The sequence below is a fragment of the Erpetoichthys calabaricus genome, chromosome 9 (genome assembly GCF_900747795.2).
Source record: "Erpetoichthys calabaricus chromosome 9, fErpCal1.3, whole genome shotgun sequence".
Lineage (NCBI taxonomy): Eukaryota > Metazoa > Chordata > Cladistia > Polypteriformes > Polypteridae > Erpetoichthys > Erpetoichthys calabaricus.
Window position 1 is genome coordinate 71,436,553 of NC_041402.2, and position 17,864 is coordinate 71,454,416.

At 36.2% G+C, this 17,864-nt stretch overlaps 1 protein-coding gene across 1 annotated transcript in view; it reads left to right on the forward strand.

Annotated features, from left to right (window-relative positions):
* Positions 1-8,074: 8,074 nt before the first annotated feature.
* LOC114657808 (cytochrome P450 2D3) overlaps positions 8,075-17,864 on the forward strand; it is a 28,310-nt gene continuing 18,520 nt past the window's right edge. Inside the window, exons 1-5 of the mRNA XM_028809716.2 lie at positions 8,075-8,307; positions 10,786-10,948; positions 11,338-11,490; positions 14,421-14,581; positions 16,435-16,608. Of these exons, the coding sequence (XP_028665549.2) occupies positions 8,146-8,307; positions 10,786-10,948; positions 11,338-11,490; positions 14,421-14,581; positions 16,435-16,608 (813 nt within the window). The 5' untranslated portion in view covers positions 8,075-8,145. The remainder of the gene's footprint in view (positions 8,308-10,785; positions 10,949-11,337; positions 11,491-14,420; positions 14,582-16,434; positions 16,609-17,864) is intronic.

The window sequence follows — 17,864 nt, forward strand, 5'->3', positions numbered from 1 at the left end:
GCTCTGGTTTCCAACAACTCTGAAATGGACTAAGCAAGACAGAGTATACAGTAGTTGTATGAATAAATATTAGGAGTGACTAAATTCTTTCCCATTAAAAGTTAAATATTACCGAATGAACTGGTGAAATTAAATCACTCAGTTCATACAAGTTCAATTTTGTGAGCATCTAGAGCACAGCCTAGTTGAAACAGCAGAACATTAAACACACAGCAGGAACTTCATATGACAATGGTTTATTCTAAGCAAAGTACATCCTGCAGAAAAGCCAGAATATTGATACCAGTATGTCTTTTGTGCTGGTTTTCTTAATTAGGTGTGCCAGCTTAATTCAATCCCCATCATTCTCACTCCATCATGGGTTGTTCATGTTTTAGTTAAACAAAACATTTTTTCATTGTATTACAAAAATCACAATTTAGTTAATGTATTTCATTATTTCTGTAATTTGAGCAATGGTAGCGCTGCTGCCTCGCAGTAAGGAGACCTGGGTTCACTTCCTGGGTCCTCCCTGCGTGGAGTTTGCATGTTCTCCCCGTGTCTGCGTGGGTTTCCTCCAGGTGCTCCAGTTTCCTCCCACAGTCCAAAGACATGCAGGTTAGGTGCATTGGCGATCCTAAATTGTCCCTAGTGTGTGCTTGGTGTGTGGGTGTGTATGCCCTGCAGTGGGCTGGCGCCATGCCTGGGATTTGTTCCTGCCTTGTGCTGGCTGGGATTGGCTCCAGCAGACCCCCGTGACCCTGTGTTAGGATATAGAGGGTTGGACAATGACTGACTGACTGTAATTTGAGGGAACATCTAAGGCATCCCAACAACCATTTGGGGTTCAAAGTCCTTCTAAATGATGCCAAGCCAAATCTCAGAAAAGATCATCAACCAGAAACCTAAAAATGAAGGTTTAGTTTGTATGATACTTTTCACTGTCTCACTCCTTGTCCAAGGTTGGATCTTGCCTTACCTTTGAAGCTTCTGGGACAGGCTCTGGCACCTCCACTGTCCTGAAATGGATGATTAGATTTGAAAATAGATGAATAGGTTAATAATTTATAGTAAATACCATGACAAAATCTTTTTAAACAGCTAAAAGAAATGCAAAAGTAATGCAAGATATCAAATCAGATATTGTAGGGAATACGTGAGTTTATTCAATAGCTCTTTATGTTTGGTAAAGTCAATAATGTGAGAGGTTTATAACAGACACAGTATATGGTACTATTTTCAGCCAAACACATACTTACTACTCCATGTAGATTTTATTTTCTGCTTTCAACCTTTTACTTTTAAGGTAAGTCATTAATGTTTATTATAATAACTAGACCAATTTATTGAAAAATTGCTTTGTGAAAATGGCATGCTAGATTGTATTTCCAAAAGTATATCCACAAGTTCAAATACTACTAGCATTAGTAGCTATTACTTAGTAAGCAAACCAAGTAGCACTGGAAAATTTGGTTGTCATCTTTTTGACGTTCTGTATCTTGTTGAAGGATGAAGTATTCTGCCAAAGGTGGAAATAGACAGACAAGCACAGAAATTTCCTTGGCAATGTTTCCTTTAAGTAAAAAAAAATGACATCACGAGAGTCTAGAAAAATATTATTTTCCAGACAAAAATCCAGATTCATTTTACTGTGGATTTATTTCTCCCAGACTATCCTACTTCCTAAATTCTCCTACTTCTGTCGTGATCTGTTTAGCTAAATACATTTAGTTGAATAAATCGCTAAATTAAATTAAAAACTGAGTTTGCTCTGAGACACCCCTGAACTGTCCACAACTTGTATTGGAAGAATGTATTTTACTAAATGAAAAAAAATACACTTGCTTGTTAGCACTGCAATAGAGTAATCTGCCCAGTAGGTGGAGGCAGAACACAGAGAAAAGATGCACATGTCCTCATTACAAGGGAACAAGGAAATTTCCAAGTATCTGTCAGAGTGCTCTTTTCCCAAGTTCAGCTGTAGCGGCTCACTATGGCTGCAAGTATTTGTCCCAACCATCTTTCCTGATTTAAGCAACTCTTTCTTTTATCAGTTTCCATTTTTTAATGTAGAAACGACAAATTGGATTTTCTAAAATTTTTGGACCACACTATGCATTTTTGAAAGTTACATAATGTTCATTCAGTTTTTCTAGTTATTCAGGTTGTTTAACCTACTATTTACTAATGAACATATTAATGGGTCTGTCTTTGAAGGAGCTGCAGACTTTCAGCATTGAGCTGTTAAATGACCTTTGGTTTGCTCTGCTTGTCATTATTTGCCATTATTATGAAAACATTATGGGATTAGAAAAGGTAAAATATTAGTTAATGACAAAAGAGAATTAAGCACTATGGCAAAAATATAGATAGTTCTAAATTTATTATAAATGCAAATGTCATGCTACTGTCCTTTTCTCAATGCAGAATAAGATAGGAATTTTGCCGTACCTTTTGAAAAACCTGTATTTTTCAGTTCTCATTCACTCTTAAAAGGATATTAGCAAGTTAAATGCTATTTGTTTCTATGTTACTACTACTTAAGTACTATGTATATATGAGGTTCGATTCCCGAGAGGGAGTGCAGTAGAGTGTGTACGCCTGATGAGCCCAGAATTAGGGCGAAACACGTGTCACGTACTCTTTGCATTATTTGACAGTAAACTATTTCAACCATTCTATGATCTGCTTCTCACAACTGAGGGCACCGTGGCAGATGTTAGCAGACTCGCTGGCCAACCACAAGCGTTATCCTGGTAGGTAACCACCCATACAATCAGATTGTGGCACAGACTACGAATGCCATGAAAAAAAAAAAAAAAATATATATATATATATATATATATATATATATATATATATATATATATATATATATATATATATATATATAATTCATTACATTTATACACACATATGCAGTATTTATATACTTATATATTAGGGCTGGTATTGATTAAACAAATTAACTAATTAATCACATAAATGTATGTAATTAATTGACATTAATCACTTCTAACATAAAATATATAATTATAAAGTTAATAAATAAATCATGAAGTAAATACATGCTGAATCACAAAAAATTAATGGCATAGTTTAACCTTAAACAATGACCTTAAACCTGACATTTTAACAAAATACTACTTGAGCAAGTACAACCTGAATTTGAATGCCTTCCTAAAAGGCAAGTTGAAAACAAGGCAATAAGAAAACAAGGTCAATGTATTAATTCTTAAATTGGCATTGTATATGAGACACAGACGTGTCAAAGTAAAAAATGATCAAAATGACTGTTGACTTTGAATGCACTGCTAAAGATTTATTTCACTGAAATAATACGAATCTCTTAAATGCGCTTACATTAAAACTTATGTTAAAACTCCGCAAATACCATTCTCAGTTGTTCCTCACCAAAAATGACTTCATAATAATACTCTACAAAAGTGTTTTTTTAACTGGTGCTGTGAAAATAACTGTGTAGTGCCCCTACACTGTGTACAGACCTGAGAGAGACATGCTCCTCAGGTAGTCAAAACTACCTGGAGACACTGACATAAAAGCAGATCTTTGATTGCTGTTTTACAGAACACAGCACTTAAAGAGCACTTTAGCAGCCATGAGATGTGTCGGGTGTCCATCTGCCAGGGTGCGTGTTAGCCAGTGAGTGTCACAGAGGTGAAGGCCAGTGGGCATACAAGTTACCTCTGACCGCAGGTCAGTGGAGTGAGGCAGGGAGAGGACCACCTGTATGGTGTGGGGTACAGCCCGGACACAGACAGGTAGACATGATGATTTCACCACACACACGTTTACGTTTTTACAATATTTACAACACAAAAGTGAGCACAACCCAGTGCCGCAGCACCAATCACCTCTTAAGTCCTGGCCTTTCCACACTGCCTTTCACTGTCTCTGGTCTGCCTCCACTCCTCTCCTCTGAGCTCTGTCCTCTTCCACCCGACTCCAGCCATCGAATGGAGGGAGGCGGCCCCTTTTATGCACACCCGGATGGGCTCCAGGTGCTTCCCGACACTCCTCCACCGACACTCCCCTGTGTGGCGGAAGTGCCGGCTGCACACCCGGAAGGACTCTGGGTGTCCCCGATCCTCTTCCCCCCAGGACTTCCGGGTGTGGCGGAAGTACTGAGGTCCAGGGCTCTCCAGGCATTGGGGCGCCCCCTGGCGGAGACCACGGGCCCCTACAGGGTTGAGCTTCATAGCTCTGTACCCGTGGTCCCCAAAGGAACCAGGGTGGTCACCCCCTCGTGGTCTGGAGGAGGCACAAGCCCTCCTCCGGTCTTCCTGGGCGTCCCGGCTGGGTACCACCACCAGCCGCGTTCCACAATGGGCAAAAAGGCAAAGCAGCTGGGAAATACGTCCAAAGTGCTCATTAAGTTCTGTTCTGCTAACAGCAATCTCTGAGTTGCTTTTCTATGCTGCCTCCTGTAGTGACCCTTCATACAGTTTAGCATGTTTAAGAGATTTAATGATTTTTTGGTTGGTAGCATTGTGTTGTGGTTTGGATAGTTATGCTACGTTCCTTGCATAAATTAGCAAAGATACTGCAAACTGAAACAATAGATACGGTCATTTTAGTTCTATTTCATAGAATTTTGTCATTATATTGTGCAGTTAGCACCGTAAGCTACCTGGCAGACCAGTGAGTTAAATACAGAGTTACTGGAGCAGGAGTATTGAATTCAAAAAATTTTCTCCTATCAAAAATCTGAACCTCACATTTTTGATTCAGATCCCTATATATGCAGTCACTGAATGTCTATAAATAAAATAAACAAGGTATAATTACAAAAGCATTTCAAAAATATTTATTTACAATTTTCAGTAAGGACTTTAAATTTGAATTTGAATTTAATTGGCCTTGCATTTGTATGGAATACAAATAACTCTCTTTAACATAACATATAAAATGAATAAACAACTCCATTTATTGCCCTGTGGTGGGCTGGCGACCTGCTCGGGATTTGTTTCCTGTTTTGCGCCCTGTGTTGGCTGAGATTGGCTCCAGCAGACCCCCATGGCCCTGTAGTTAGGATATAGCAGCTTGGATAGTGAATGGATGGATGAAACTCTATTTATTAATAAAGTAGGCCTATCACATTCACATTTTAAGTAAAAGAAACCAGAACCATCTGAATAAAACTAAAAAGTGCATTTCTTTACAATGGTCCTATCAGAAGAATTTTTTATGTTTCCCCAGAATCCACACTACATTAATAGAACATTAATTTTCATGCTGCTGAGCTGTAAATAAATGTTAGAGGACTCTGGCGGATCTGTCATAGTGGGCTCCTAGTTCAGTTATTTTACATGCCCTTACATTGGACTGCTGAAGATACATTTGCGCAAACGATCCATGTTTTCTCTCATAAAGGCCCTTCACATTGCTACTTTTTACTAAACCCACAAACTGGTGCTGAACTATCCGCAGGAAGAATGAACATATATTGGTTTGTCCACTCATCTTTGAGTTTTCTGTGTCTACTTACCATTTCTTGGAACAAACCATTCTCCCTGTCACTTTTCATTTCTCTTACTTCCTTCTGCAGCATCCGTATGTTTTACTCATACACTGTATCTCATTGATTTGCTCTCTTTTGAGTGAGACAAATAGACAAGCACACCTCAAGGAGAAAAAAAAATTGCTGCATGATTGTTATCAGTCATTCTCATTTCTTTATCAGAAATGCGTCATGGTCCGGATAGTGCTGTCACTTGGTCCAGGTCTGCCTTTTAGTGAAGCATGTACTAGAGACTTATTTTGGTTTTAGTGCCAATCAAAAATAACTTATTTATTACTTATGTGATATGATATTGATTCATTCGTCTTACAGAAACATGAAATGAAGAAAAAAAAAACTTCTCTAGCATTAAACCAACCTTTTTTCCAAGTATATGGGATGGATTGCCAAACCTTTTACTTTGTTGTGTATATTCTTTTACAATATATATTTACAGTATATATTATATATATATATATATATATATATATATATATATATATATATATATATATATATATATATATATATATATATATATACTGGGCTCATCAGGCGTACACACTTATTGCACTCCCTTACGGGAATCGAACCTCGGACGTCAGCACTAGAGGCGAAGACCCTAACGCTGCGCCACGGCATGTGGTTCGTTTATTTGAAAGTATGTAGATCAGAGTAATTACATTCATTGCATTCGTAGTCTGTGTCACAATCTGACTGTATATGGGTGGTTACCTACCAGGTAACGCTTGTGGTTGGCCAGCAAGTCTGCTAACATCCACCACGGTGTTGTGAGAAGCAGATCATAGAATGGTTGAAATAGTTTACTGTCACATAGTTTACTGTCACAATCTGATTGCATGGGTGGTTACCTACCAGGTAACGCTTGTGGTTGGCCAGCAAGTCTGCTAACATCCACCACGGTGTTGTGAGAAGCAGATCATAGAATTGTTGAAATAGTTTACTGTCACATAGTTTACTGTCACAATCTGATTGCATGGGTGGTTACCTACCAGGTAATGTTTGTGGTTGGCCAGCAAGTCCGCTAACATCCACCCATACAATCAGATTGTGACACAGACTACGAATGCAATGAATGTAATTACCCCGATCTACATACTGTCAAATAAACAAACCACACGCCGTGGCGCAGCGTTAGGTTCTTCGCCTCTAGCTCCGAGGTTCGATTCCCGTAAGGGAGTGCATTAAGTGTGTATGCCTGATGAGCCCAGAATTAGGGCGAAACACGTGTCACGTACTCTTTGCATTATTTGACAGTAAAGAATTTCAACCATATAAATATATATATGTGTGTGTGTGTACGTGACCAAAAGGGGGCACCTCAGACTCCAGACCCAAATGCATCCAACAATGACAAAGATTCACATTAAGTGACTTTTATAATATAATAGTAATTTTCACAAGTTTATACTTCAAAGTACAAAATGACCTCTAGTATGAACTCAGAAATCTCCCTCCACACACCTCCAGGCAAGTTTTGTCCTTCTACCCGACTACTGCTTTCCTGGATGAGGACAAGTGGCTTCTTTAATGTTGGACCTGGGAGTACTTCCGGTACCATAGCACTGAATGGCAGAAACACTTCTGGGTCATTCAGAAGCCTCACAAAACAGACAGCTCTTCTCCTGGCAGAACTCTCTGGATGGAAAGAAATAGTTTTCAGCTTCAGGTTCATTAAATCTCTAAAATAAGTCAATCATGACTTTAGGAAGGTACCATTTGGATTAAAACCTATAAACAAGGCTCTCTGAACTCTTGTGAGTCTGCACATAATGATATTTCATATTATTTCATGCTCATTCCAGTCTCTATGGATGCTCACGTACTCTTTTGCATTCATGATTAAGATATCACTGAATGTGGAAGCAATTTCCAAGCAATGCAGGAGAATGATTGGCCAAATGATTTGTATTGTCAGGCAAGTCTCATAGCATAACATGACATTAACTTATAGGCCTTGCAGGGATAGGGCTATTTATTTTGCAGTAAATCGAGAAAATTATATACCACTCTATCACTGACTTGGCAATGAGCAATGTGACTTGTTAAGGACATCGTGTACTCCTATTACAAAGTAACAAAAAAACACAAAGACTATGAATCTCTCCTACAATTTCCAGTACAGAATGAAATTCCTCTCTCTATAATTTGTCATTTCAATGAAAATCAAATATTTATGGAATTTTGTGTGGTGTAATTATTCCAGATTGTGTTTGCTTGGTTTCAGATTTCTTTAACGTGTGGTTACATACAGTAGTACAAAACTGAAAATCAATAATTAAACCATCTGAAATAATTACTATTCTCTTAAATGTCTACTAATCTTACAAACATGAACAGTTTGTTTTACTACTGTGGTTGAACTGTAGCATGGGGTTGTGCTAAATATTTAAAGGGTGTGAACTTTAAAAAAAAAATCCTCTTATGTGTTTTTTTTTTTTTACTTCTATACCATCCTCTAATGATTATTTTAAGGCAAACAGCCAATCACCAGCCTGCTGTGAAAAGCACACAAAGCAAATAAAAAAAAAATCAGTTACATAAGAATTTGTACAGAAAGTATTTGTCTTTCATAGCCTTCCAAAGCATTAAGAAACCGAGCCACGCCAGCCCAGTTGCTCAATATGTTTGTGACTGTGCTTCTGATATGCATTATCACTTTCACCCTGTTTCAGGCTTTGAAAACCAGGAGGTTTAGAAATTTTCCACCCGGACCACTACCTGTTCCATTTGTTGGAAACATTCTACAGCTGAACTTGAGAAATCCCTTAAAAGATATGAAAAAGGTAAAGTGCAAAATACTTACTAAATACAATTTGGAATGAAAGATAGTAAGAGCATTTGTTTATTATTAAAGATAAAAATCAAAGCAACTATTTAAAACAATTATGTAAATTATTATATTTGCTAAGCACTCTACACTTGAGACATTCTTTATACACATGTTACAGTAAATTATATCTTTCCATTTAATACTAAAACATGCTTTGAAGGCACAATACACAACATGAAATAATGATAGATGAAGGAGAATAATTACAAAAGTACTCTTCCTTTCTAGAACAGCTGTTGCAGGATTAACCTTTTAAAACAGACTGCTGTGATTTACTGAGCTACACTTTCTCTAGGTTCTACTATTTGTTGTTTCATATGGTGCAATACACATTTTCTTCATATTCTTAGCCGAACTTCTCTTTATGCTGTCAATACTGCGTTATACTTTTTGGCTGGTAGTACAATTTCTAATTGTAGTTTTTATTACTAGATCAATAAACTAATCACCGTTTTCAGAGTTATATATATTGTTAGTTTAATGACCTGTAAAGCATGTCAGCGTGGTGCATGTAGTGAAAGGCATTATATAATATAAAGATTGACTCAAGCTGTATTATTGGTTCTTTTTAAAATCAATGAAAGTGGAAAGTACTAACTTAACCTTTCCACAAATCAAGTGCAAAATATTCTGTTATTATGAGAGATCTGAGATCAATATCCAGTAGTCAAGATTGTTATAATTAAACAGAAACATCTGATTCAAATTAAGCAGGCTAAAGATGATGTATAAGACAAGTAACTCACTCATAATAAGATACAGAAAGGCTTGCCACAATGCACTAGTAACTGTCTAGTACACTCATTGTGTGTTAAGAAAAAAATGAAAAAGTATTCTACGCCATCCTTCTCACTACTGACTAGCTAACAAGAATCTGCAATATATTTTTTAAAAGTGTTTATGTAGAGGTAATTTTTTTCTCAGCCTGACAGCCTGAAAGTAATAAATATGACACTTCTTTACACATAGTAAAAAAAATTAAAGTTCTGCTAGTTAATTATTGAAATGAATGCTGCCCTGCACTTTAAAGGAGCCCAAAGTGTAAAAGGGCGTTCTGCTAGTTAATTATTGAAATGAATGCTGCCCTGTACTTTAAAGGAGTCCAAAGTGTAAAAGGGAGAATTCTGAGGTGAGTGGACAGCACCAAGTTGTTCCTGGTCCTGCACAAATTGTTTAAAGTATCTAGTGTGTAAGTTCCAGAAATTGGAGACTAAATAAATAAATAAATAAATGAATAAATAAATAAGGGTGATTCAATATACCCGGTTTGCTCATTCTCTGATTCTGCATCATGTTTCCCTTGCTACTCCAGCTTCCTTTAGACTGATGGTTGGCTCTGCATGGATAAGAAGGACTGAGTGCATAACTCTGTCCTACAGTACACTGACATTCTCTCCTAGGTTGTTCTGTACCTTAAATCTGCTGCAAATGGGTTAGTCTGTCTTTAACTAGTTTAACAGGTTTAGAAAATAAATGCATGGATGGTTGCAATTTCTTAAATACAGGACTAAATGTTCTTCTAAAATATGTATCAAAAGAATGGTATTCATTATTCCTAACACAAAAATATAAATGGTAGAGATACGTCAGAACAATATTTTACTCAGCTGCTGATTCAATGTAACCTGATCACAGCACTTGTGTTTTGTTTTTTACAATTAAAATGTAAGTTATGTGAATCATACAAATCTCTTTGTAATGTGTGAAACATAATCCAATCACAAATGCAATCAATACAGCATACAGACGTGAATTTTCGGAGTGCAATAGCCACTAGTCACTGCACATTTACAGCTAATTTTTTTGGGGATCTGAAATCAATGGAGCCAGCAGACTGGATTTAATGTGCTTTAATCCTTTTAGCACAGACAGGGCTTGTGAATTAGTTGTTGACTAACTGTTTTTTTCTGAGTGACCCCCTACACGCAGTCCTGTTTGATGATTTTAAATGGAACTTTAATATATTGCTCTCTTTACAGAGCAGTGGTGGCACTAAGCTGGTAAAATGCTTGTGTAGTGGATCCCCTTTGGTGATTTCAAGTTAAAAGCAGGTGTGATTTTATGATAATGATTGTTTGAATTACTCCATGAAGTGTGTCAAAAGCTACAAGCTGAGCATACTGTATCTGTGATTGTGGCTGCAACCACAGCAACCATTTGTGAAAACTTCCTCTGATACTTTTAAGACATTCCTATGAAACTAAGAAAAATAAGATCGGGACAAAGCAGCAATCTGCATGTGTGCTTTATGGCTTCTTTAGTCTTATTGATATTTTCTTAAACATAAGAGCATCTCTTATAGATGGGAAAGTATTTGAAGTTTGCAAACTTCTGGTGTTAAACATAAGTACATCTCTTATACTGTAGATGGTAAATTTATTACAAGCTTGCAAACTTCTGGTGTAACATTTGTTTTGCCATTTGTAAGCAGCTCTCTGAAACATATGGAAATGTCTACAGTGTGTTTATTGGGAGCACTCCTGTTGTAATTCTCCACGGGCTGCAGGCTGTAAAAGAGGCTCTGGTCACACAAGCGGTTGAATTTGCTGGAAGACCTCAGGGACTCTTAGTCAACGATGTTACTGAATATAAAGGTACGTGCTTGAGTTGTATACATATCAGCAGCTTGAAAAATGCAATACTCCCTGAAGGTTTTGGCCGAGATAATTTTATTGTATGTGAAAAAGTACTTTTTATTCTACCATAAAGAAAGTCAATCTTATGCAGAATTCACATGACAACAATTATAAGGAATGCGTGCATTGCCAGGTGTAAAAAAATAAAATTCAAATAGTGACGAAAGGACTCTTTACAGAATAAAGACCAAATAGTCTTTGTAGTTGTTAGGTGAGATCATTTGGGAATTCCCAGTTTTAGGAAATGGCATTAAATGTATGCAAATTGCCAATGAGCTTGACTTACTGAACAGTGCACTCACCCTTTTTTCTCATTTCCATCTCAATGTAATTTTTTGTCCTGCCAGGAGTGATCATTGTTAACTATGGCACTCATTGGAAGGAGCAGAGACGATTCGCTCTCAGTACATTACGCAATTTTGGCTTAGGCAAAAAATCAATGGAGGCCAGGATTCAGGAAGAGGTTGCTCATCTGACAGAGAGCCTAGAAAAGTACAAAGGTAGGTAAAAATGAACACTTCTGCTGGTCTGCAGAAAAAAAGAATGTATGTATTCAATGCCCTAAATTGAATGAATCAACTTTTGTGAACTTTAGTGCATTGGCTCCAAAGCACAAAACACATACATAAAAATAAAAATGTAATGGAAAAATAAAGAAATCACAAATAAAAAAAAGATGAAAATGCAAAGAAAAATGAATGACTTGAGCAAAACAGTATCACAGTGATCTTGATTCCATTCCCAACCTAGGGAATATTCTGTCTGAAGTTAGCATGTACTCCTGGTTTTTCTTAAAACATGTGTAAGTTAGGATGAATATTAATTGTAAATTAAATATGGAAGTGTTTCCCAAAAATGGTGAATCTTAGCAATTAATTAGTAACTTTACGATGCACGGACTTAAACTATGCATGACTTTTGAGGGCGCTACTTAGTTAATCCCGCTTTTACAGTCACCTAAGAACAGCATCATAAGTCCATTGGAAAACAGTTGATTTGCAATAATTTCATTAAGGTGATGCTTTAATCCAAGAGTGGTACAGAAAAAGTTGTGAAAAGTAATATAAAGTAAACCTAACATCATAATTTAATAATAAACTATGGCAGAGCATATAACACAAAATCAAACATGTAATTCTTTCTGACATTAACAGAAAAATGATGGACAAAAAAAGTCCATTCTTTTGAAAATAGTGTATCGTGGTTTACAGTACTAAGGTACACAGTATCTGTTTCAACTGCAAGAAAAAACAGTGAGTGAAATAATAAATGGAGAAAGGGGTGTTGGCAGCAAGGAGATTGTATGTTCTCCCCATTGGAGTTTCCTCCTGCTGCCTTACATAGTTCAAAGACATGCAGGATAAATACATTTGTATTGTTAAATGGCCCTATTCCCTATGCGTGGGTGTGAGTGTGTTCCATGACCCTGCCTTGTGGTAGTGGGCTACGATCCTGGATAGATGGATGGATTGAAGGAAATGATACAATGAAAAGAATAAGCCTGCACAGCACAAACTATTTTACTGTATTTTGGACATATAGTCACCACTTGGACACCCTTGTGGAAATGTGTGAATTATTCATGTATCCTTAAAAAAAGTAAATAGATTTGATTATGTATCCAAAATACCTTACAAATGTATATACTGTACAGAATAACTCAAATATAATGTACAAAAACACACATACACAAACTCTCATTACCAGACAGTAGCAGAGTTTTTTCTACATACAGTAGCTATGCCTATATCTTATATTCCACCACAGTACGGGTTTGTTGATTTGCTGTATTGTATTGTCTTGCTCTTCTGTTCTTCCGCCACCTGAAGGTTCTGTCAATAGCAAAGCAGGAAGGGGATACTTGCTAAAACCGAGTACCTGTCTACCAACAAACTCTCCATTTCCTCCCTTTCACACAGTCAAACTGGCTCAGATGAAGACATCATGGGTACTCCCTGACTACTTTGCCACAGTATTCGTAAAAATTCCTTACTGATTGCAAAATACCTGCATGCACATTTAATATTTTACAGCAGATGTAGCGAGGCTCCTTAAGAGGCTGAGTGTATGAATAGGTATCCATTACATTCCATTGGTTTAATTTTAGTAATGGTAAGTGTTGGGTTTGTGAGGTGGTGGTCAAACAAAATTTGAAGAATGTTATTCTAGGTGCACTTTCTCTCTATCCAAATGTATCAACTCTTAGTTCCTTTCCTTCCTTTTTCTTTCTTCCTGCTTCTCCACATAACAAACTGTAATACATAAAACATCTCCATGAAAGTGAACATAAATGCAACCTTACAAAACTGATTCTTCAGAACTTTTAAAGAATCAACCTATAAATTTCTAAGTATTATCAGTAAAGTTTACTTAAATAAATTTATTTATAGAATGAAATGCATTTCATCATGAAAAACATATAATCTCAACACAAATCTTAGTATTCAAAAAGGAGCCCATTTAAGAAGCATGTAGGTCGGGAAGCACATAGATTACAACAAATTTAATATGCTACTTTATTAACAATGAGGATTGAGCTGGACTGTTAAATTAATGATCAATCTTACAATGGAGTTTACAAATTTCTTAGTGTTACAATGCTTTTGGGAAACTCACACCAGCTATGAAAGGGTGTGAATATGCTCAGTGATGACTGGTCTTTGTTCTTGCTGTGTAACAGATGCTGCTGGAGAAAGCTGCAGCTCTACACAATCAAGTAATTCAAAACTTCAGTTCAGAAAATCAGTGGATCAATGAATTAGGTAGTTTATTAATGTTTAAAAAATTCTATGGACCAGCATAACGGCAAAATCTTTACACAACATATTAAAAGTTGGATTGATTGACAGTGTCAGGCCTGCAGATAATTTAGTATGCCACATCAAAAGAAAGGATAAAGTGAGGAAGGAGTAGCCATGAAATCAAATAGCAGTGACAAATGACTTTGAAAAACAGAAGCACAAGCCAATAACACCAAAAACGCACAAGTCTTTCTCACCACATCTTCAAGGGTTTTCCTTTAGCTGCTCAGGTTTTGCATGGTTCATTGGTATCTCTATATTGGTTGTACAGTATACTGTATGACTGATATTGCCATACAATGGGCTGGTGCTGAGATTCAAACTGATTACTGTTTTGTACTCGGCACAGCTGGAATGCAGCCCTGTCTTCTGCAACACTGCAGTTAAATAAGTAAGTTCAGAAAATAAATGATATTTCAAATCTTTTTTTTAAATTATCTTCCAGAGATGCAAGAAAATGATTCCAAGAAAAAAAAATGAAATATATGCATTCATTCAAACAAATTATTTTTGTGGAACTTCTTTAATATTTTGATGAGATAAAAAAAGCTGAAAATGAATGCCTTATCCCTGTTTCTCTTTGTAAATAATGTTCCCAATACATTCAAAGTTTTCTTGTCCCTTTGCAGGTCAGATTATGAGTCCTCACACACTCCTTCACAATGCTGTGTCCAATGTGATTTGCTCTGTATTGCTGGGGCAGCGTTTCAGTTACAATGATATATCCTTTCAAGAAATGATCCATTGTGTATCAGAGAATTTGCGGCTAATCAATGGACCCTGGGGCATGGTAAGATTTTGTTTTACATAAAAAATGAGCAGAATGCCATTGGTGGTGGGGAATGTTAGGGTGGGTATATTTTTGGATAACAAGCAGAGGTAGAAATAAATGTGTTTTCTCCAGAAAAATTCCATTATGCTAGGAAGGCTTAATTATAAATGACACTCTTTGAAAATATGGACTTTGCACTGTAGGGTGACGTACAATATCAGAGGCTGTTATATTGAAAACCAGGGTACAATATAAGAAGAGAGAAAACATCAAATATGCAAGGCTACAAAAGAGTACAAGGGGGAGCTTGGTAATGTTTGTATAAAGGAGTTTTCAGATTCCATTACCTTTCACTGTGCTTAAGTTCTGTCCACAAAAGCAACAGAGCATGGCTACTAGTTCTTAGCATCACTGTCCTATCTATATGACTTAACAGACCAGAACAACATTAAAGAGGGACAAGTGTTTTAATGTGTGGTGCACTGAGGATAAAATCTTGCACTAAAGAAGAGTGGCTTGAACATCTGAGGTCAAAGAAAAACCCACAGCAGACATAGTGCAAACTTATTTGGTTAGCGTCAGAAGTGAACAACATCATCATCATGATTTTGTTGGAATGTACAGGACTGACCTGCAGTGGTCGTGTACCTGTTACATTAATGTAAGAAGTGGGATAGTCTTTTATCATAGAAGGGCCTATTATGTTGGTAGATAAAGTAACAGGTAAAATGTAATAGATAATGTAAAGGTAGGTAATGTAAAAGATAAGACTGTTACGGGGTGAAACAGTGATGTCCTTATGTAAAAAAAATCTTTAGCTCAGTAAACTGTATTAACTATTTTTTGATCCTTATGATGCCTAAGAAAGATTTGGGAGTTAAAATCAAAAAGAAAATTGACATGTGGTTGGCTCAAGCATGTTTTAGTGTGTTACGATTGTGATAAACCTTTTCTGAAAATCAATATTATAAGGAGTACGGGAGAGGCATTGTAAAGGAAAAAGAGTTTTACAAATGTGATAGCAGAGATATTAATACTCAACACTAAAGGAAACCTGGTGGGTTACCACCTAGGTAAGTTTCTTGCCTTGCCAGTCTATGCCAAAGTAGGGAAGGGTAAACCTGAAGGTTCAGTTCCAGGTGGAGATACAATTTTGCCATTTGCAAATCTTACACGTTGATTTTAGAAGTTTGATATCCCTTTGGTGACTTCTACCACCATCTCACAAAGAAGAAAAATAATGTAAGAACCTCTCTATAGCTCTGCAGGCTAAATTGCATTTATAAAGCACAAGATTGCAGATTAGGACTCTGGAAAGACTGACCTATGAATGAACTGAAATGAATGTGTCAGAATTTTTTGTTTGGTGTATAACAGATAAATGTAGACTTACTCTATTCAGTGAGTACATTCTTATCATAAAGCAAGTTACTAGCAAAGTAAATGTATAATTGTCTACAAGAATAACACAAATAATTGATAACAGTTTTGAGTTTGTATTTTCGGGACATGTACATGCACCACTAAAATCAGTATAACGTATCATTCTTGAAATTGTACTCTGGGCAATTAATAGTTTTGTCTCAACATTACATGTTAGTTACCCAACCATATTATTAGTTTGGAAGTAGTAGAACAAGTTAGAATTATATGTGTACAGATGTATAATGTGACCTTCTTTATCATAAAAATGGTTTGAAAAGATCTAATGCCCTGAGTAACATGAGATGTTCTTAGGCATAAGGCAGAGTAATCCATGTTCTCACGCAATCTAGTCACGCAATCATAGCATTCATTCAGTACAGACTGCATGACTTTTAGTGTAAAGCTTTTTTTGTTTGTTAGCTGAACCTTACTTATTTTCCTTTTAGCTTTATGATGCCCTTCCCATTATCCGTCCTCTACCCCTCCCTTATCGGAAAGCGATTACCAACGCATTCAAGGTTAAATCATTCTTAAAATCCATAGTTGAAGAGCACAAGAAAACAAGAATAAGAGGGGAAGTAAGAGACATCATTGACAGCTACCTAGAAGAAATGGAGAAGGTATGTGAAAACCTAGTATACAAGCACAATGTGAAATTCATTAATTACGGTAATTTATTTAAATAACAAAATGCAATAACAAAACATTATCCAATCAAGAAAAAACAGCAAGTTCAATAATATATTCTGAAAACAATCCATGAAACTCAGCGATTGAGTGTGCTGTACAATAAGAATTCCCAGTCTATAATGGTTATAAACGCAAAATAAAATGGCAAATAAAATAAAAAGGGTTCAGCACAAGCTTATTATTACATTAATTAATTCTTTCTAAATTCTGAAAAAAATCTGAACAGGTTCTCATTAAAAGAATTTGATTTTTTCTTTAAACGTGAAATTTTATAGAGTGTCACTTTTCCACTGAATAATAAAAGGTGATTTACAACTAGCCTGACAAAATTAGTCTTGTGTAAATAGTATTGTATAGGATTTTTCAAAGCATACTTTAACTGCTTCTAGTATTACTTCACATATTGCTATTAAAGGATTAGAAGTCATTTTAAATTCAAGGCTATCCAAAAGAAACAAAAATTATTAGCCAAAACAGTTTGATTTTAGGATATTTCCAAAACATATGGATTAGTTATGCAGACACTTGATGACATCATTCACAGGTTGGATCTGGCACTGGGTACATTTTAGCCAATTTAAGACAGAATTTATGTAAACAGTGAACTAATTTTAATTGAATGACTGGTCGGTGTATTATGAACTAGAACGTATTTAGTGACTGGTTGAATTACACACCTTTTCTGAAATGTTTAATGAAAGATCCCTTTCCCATCATACCCTAAGATCATCAAGGATTAGGGGTAAATTCCTTAAATTGTTTTGATATGTTATGGAGATGCTGGTGAAATATTGATCCAAACTAGCAAGTATCACCACAGGGATAGATACAGGTGAAACTAGATTAGTAGGTTAACTTTCACAAACTGGCCCAGGACCCACATCATAGAGGAACTCATTGGTTCCAGAAAATAAAGTTTCTGCTGTGGGAAAACACCTTTTAACTTAGGTCTTGCTCTTCACGAAGAAAGCAGACAGTAACTACTTTAGTCAGTCAAGCCAAAGCTAATCCTACCCTTTAACTTGAGAATGTTTATTGTAACAGGCTCACTTCACCTAAGCCATGTTATACTAAGACTAAAATAAATGTATTACCTCAAAAACTGAACTATATTATTCTTTTATATTTGCCAGTATATATATTATTTTGTAAAATGGTGCTTTGTGTCTTGGATCTACCACTCTTT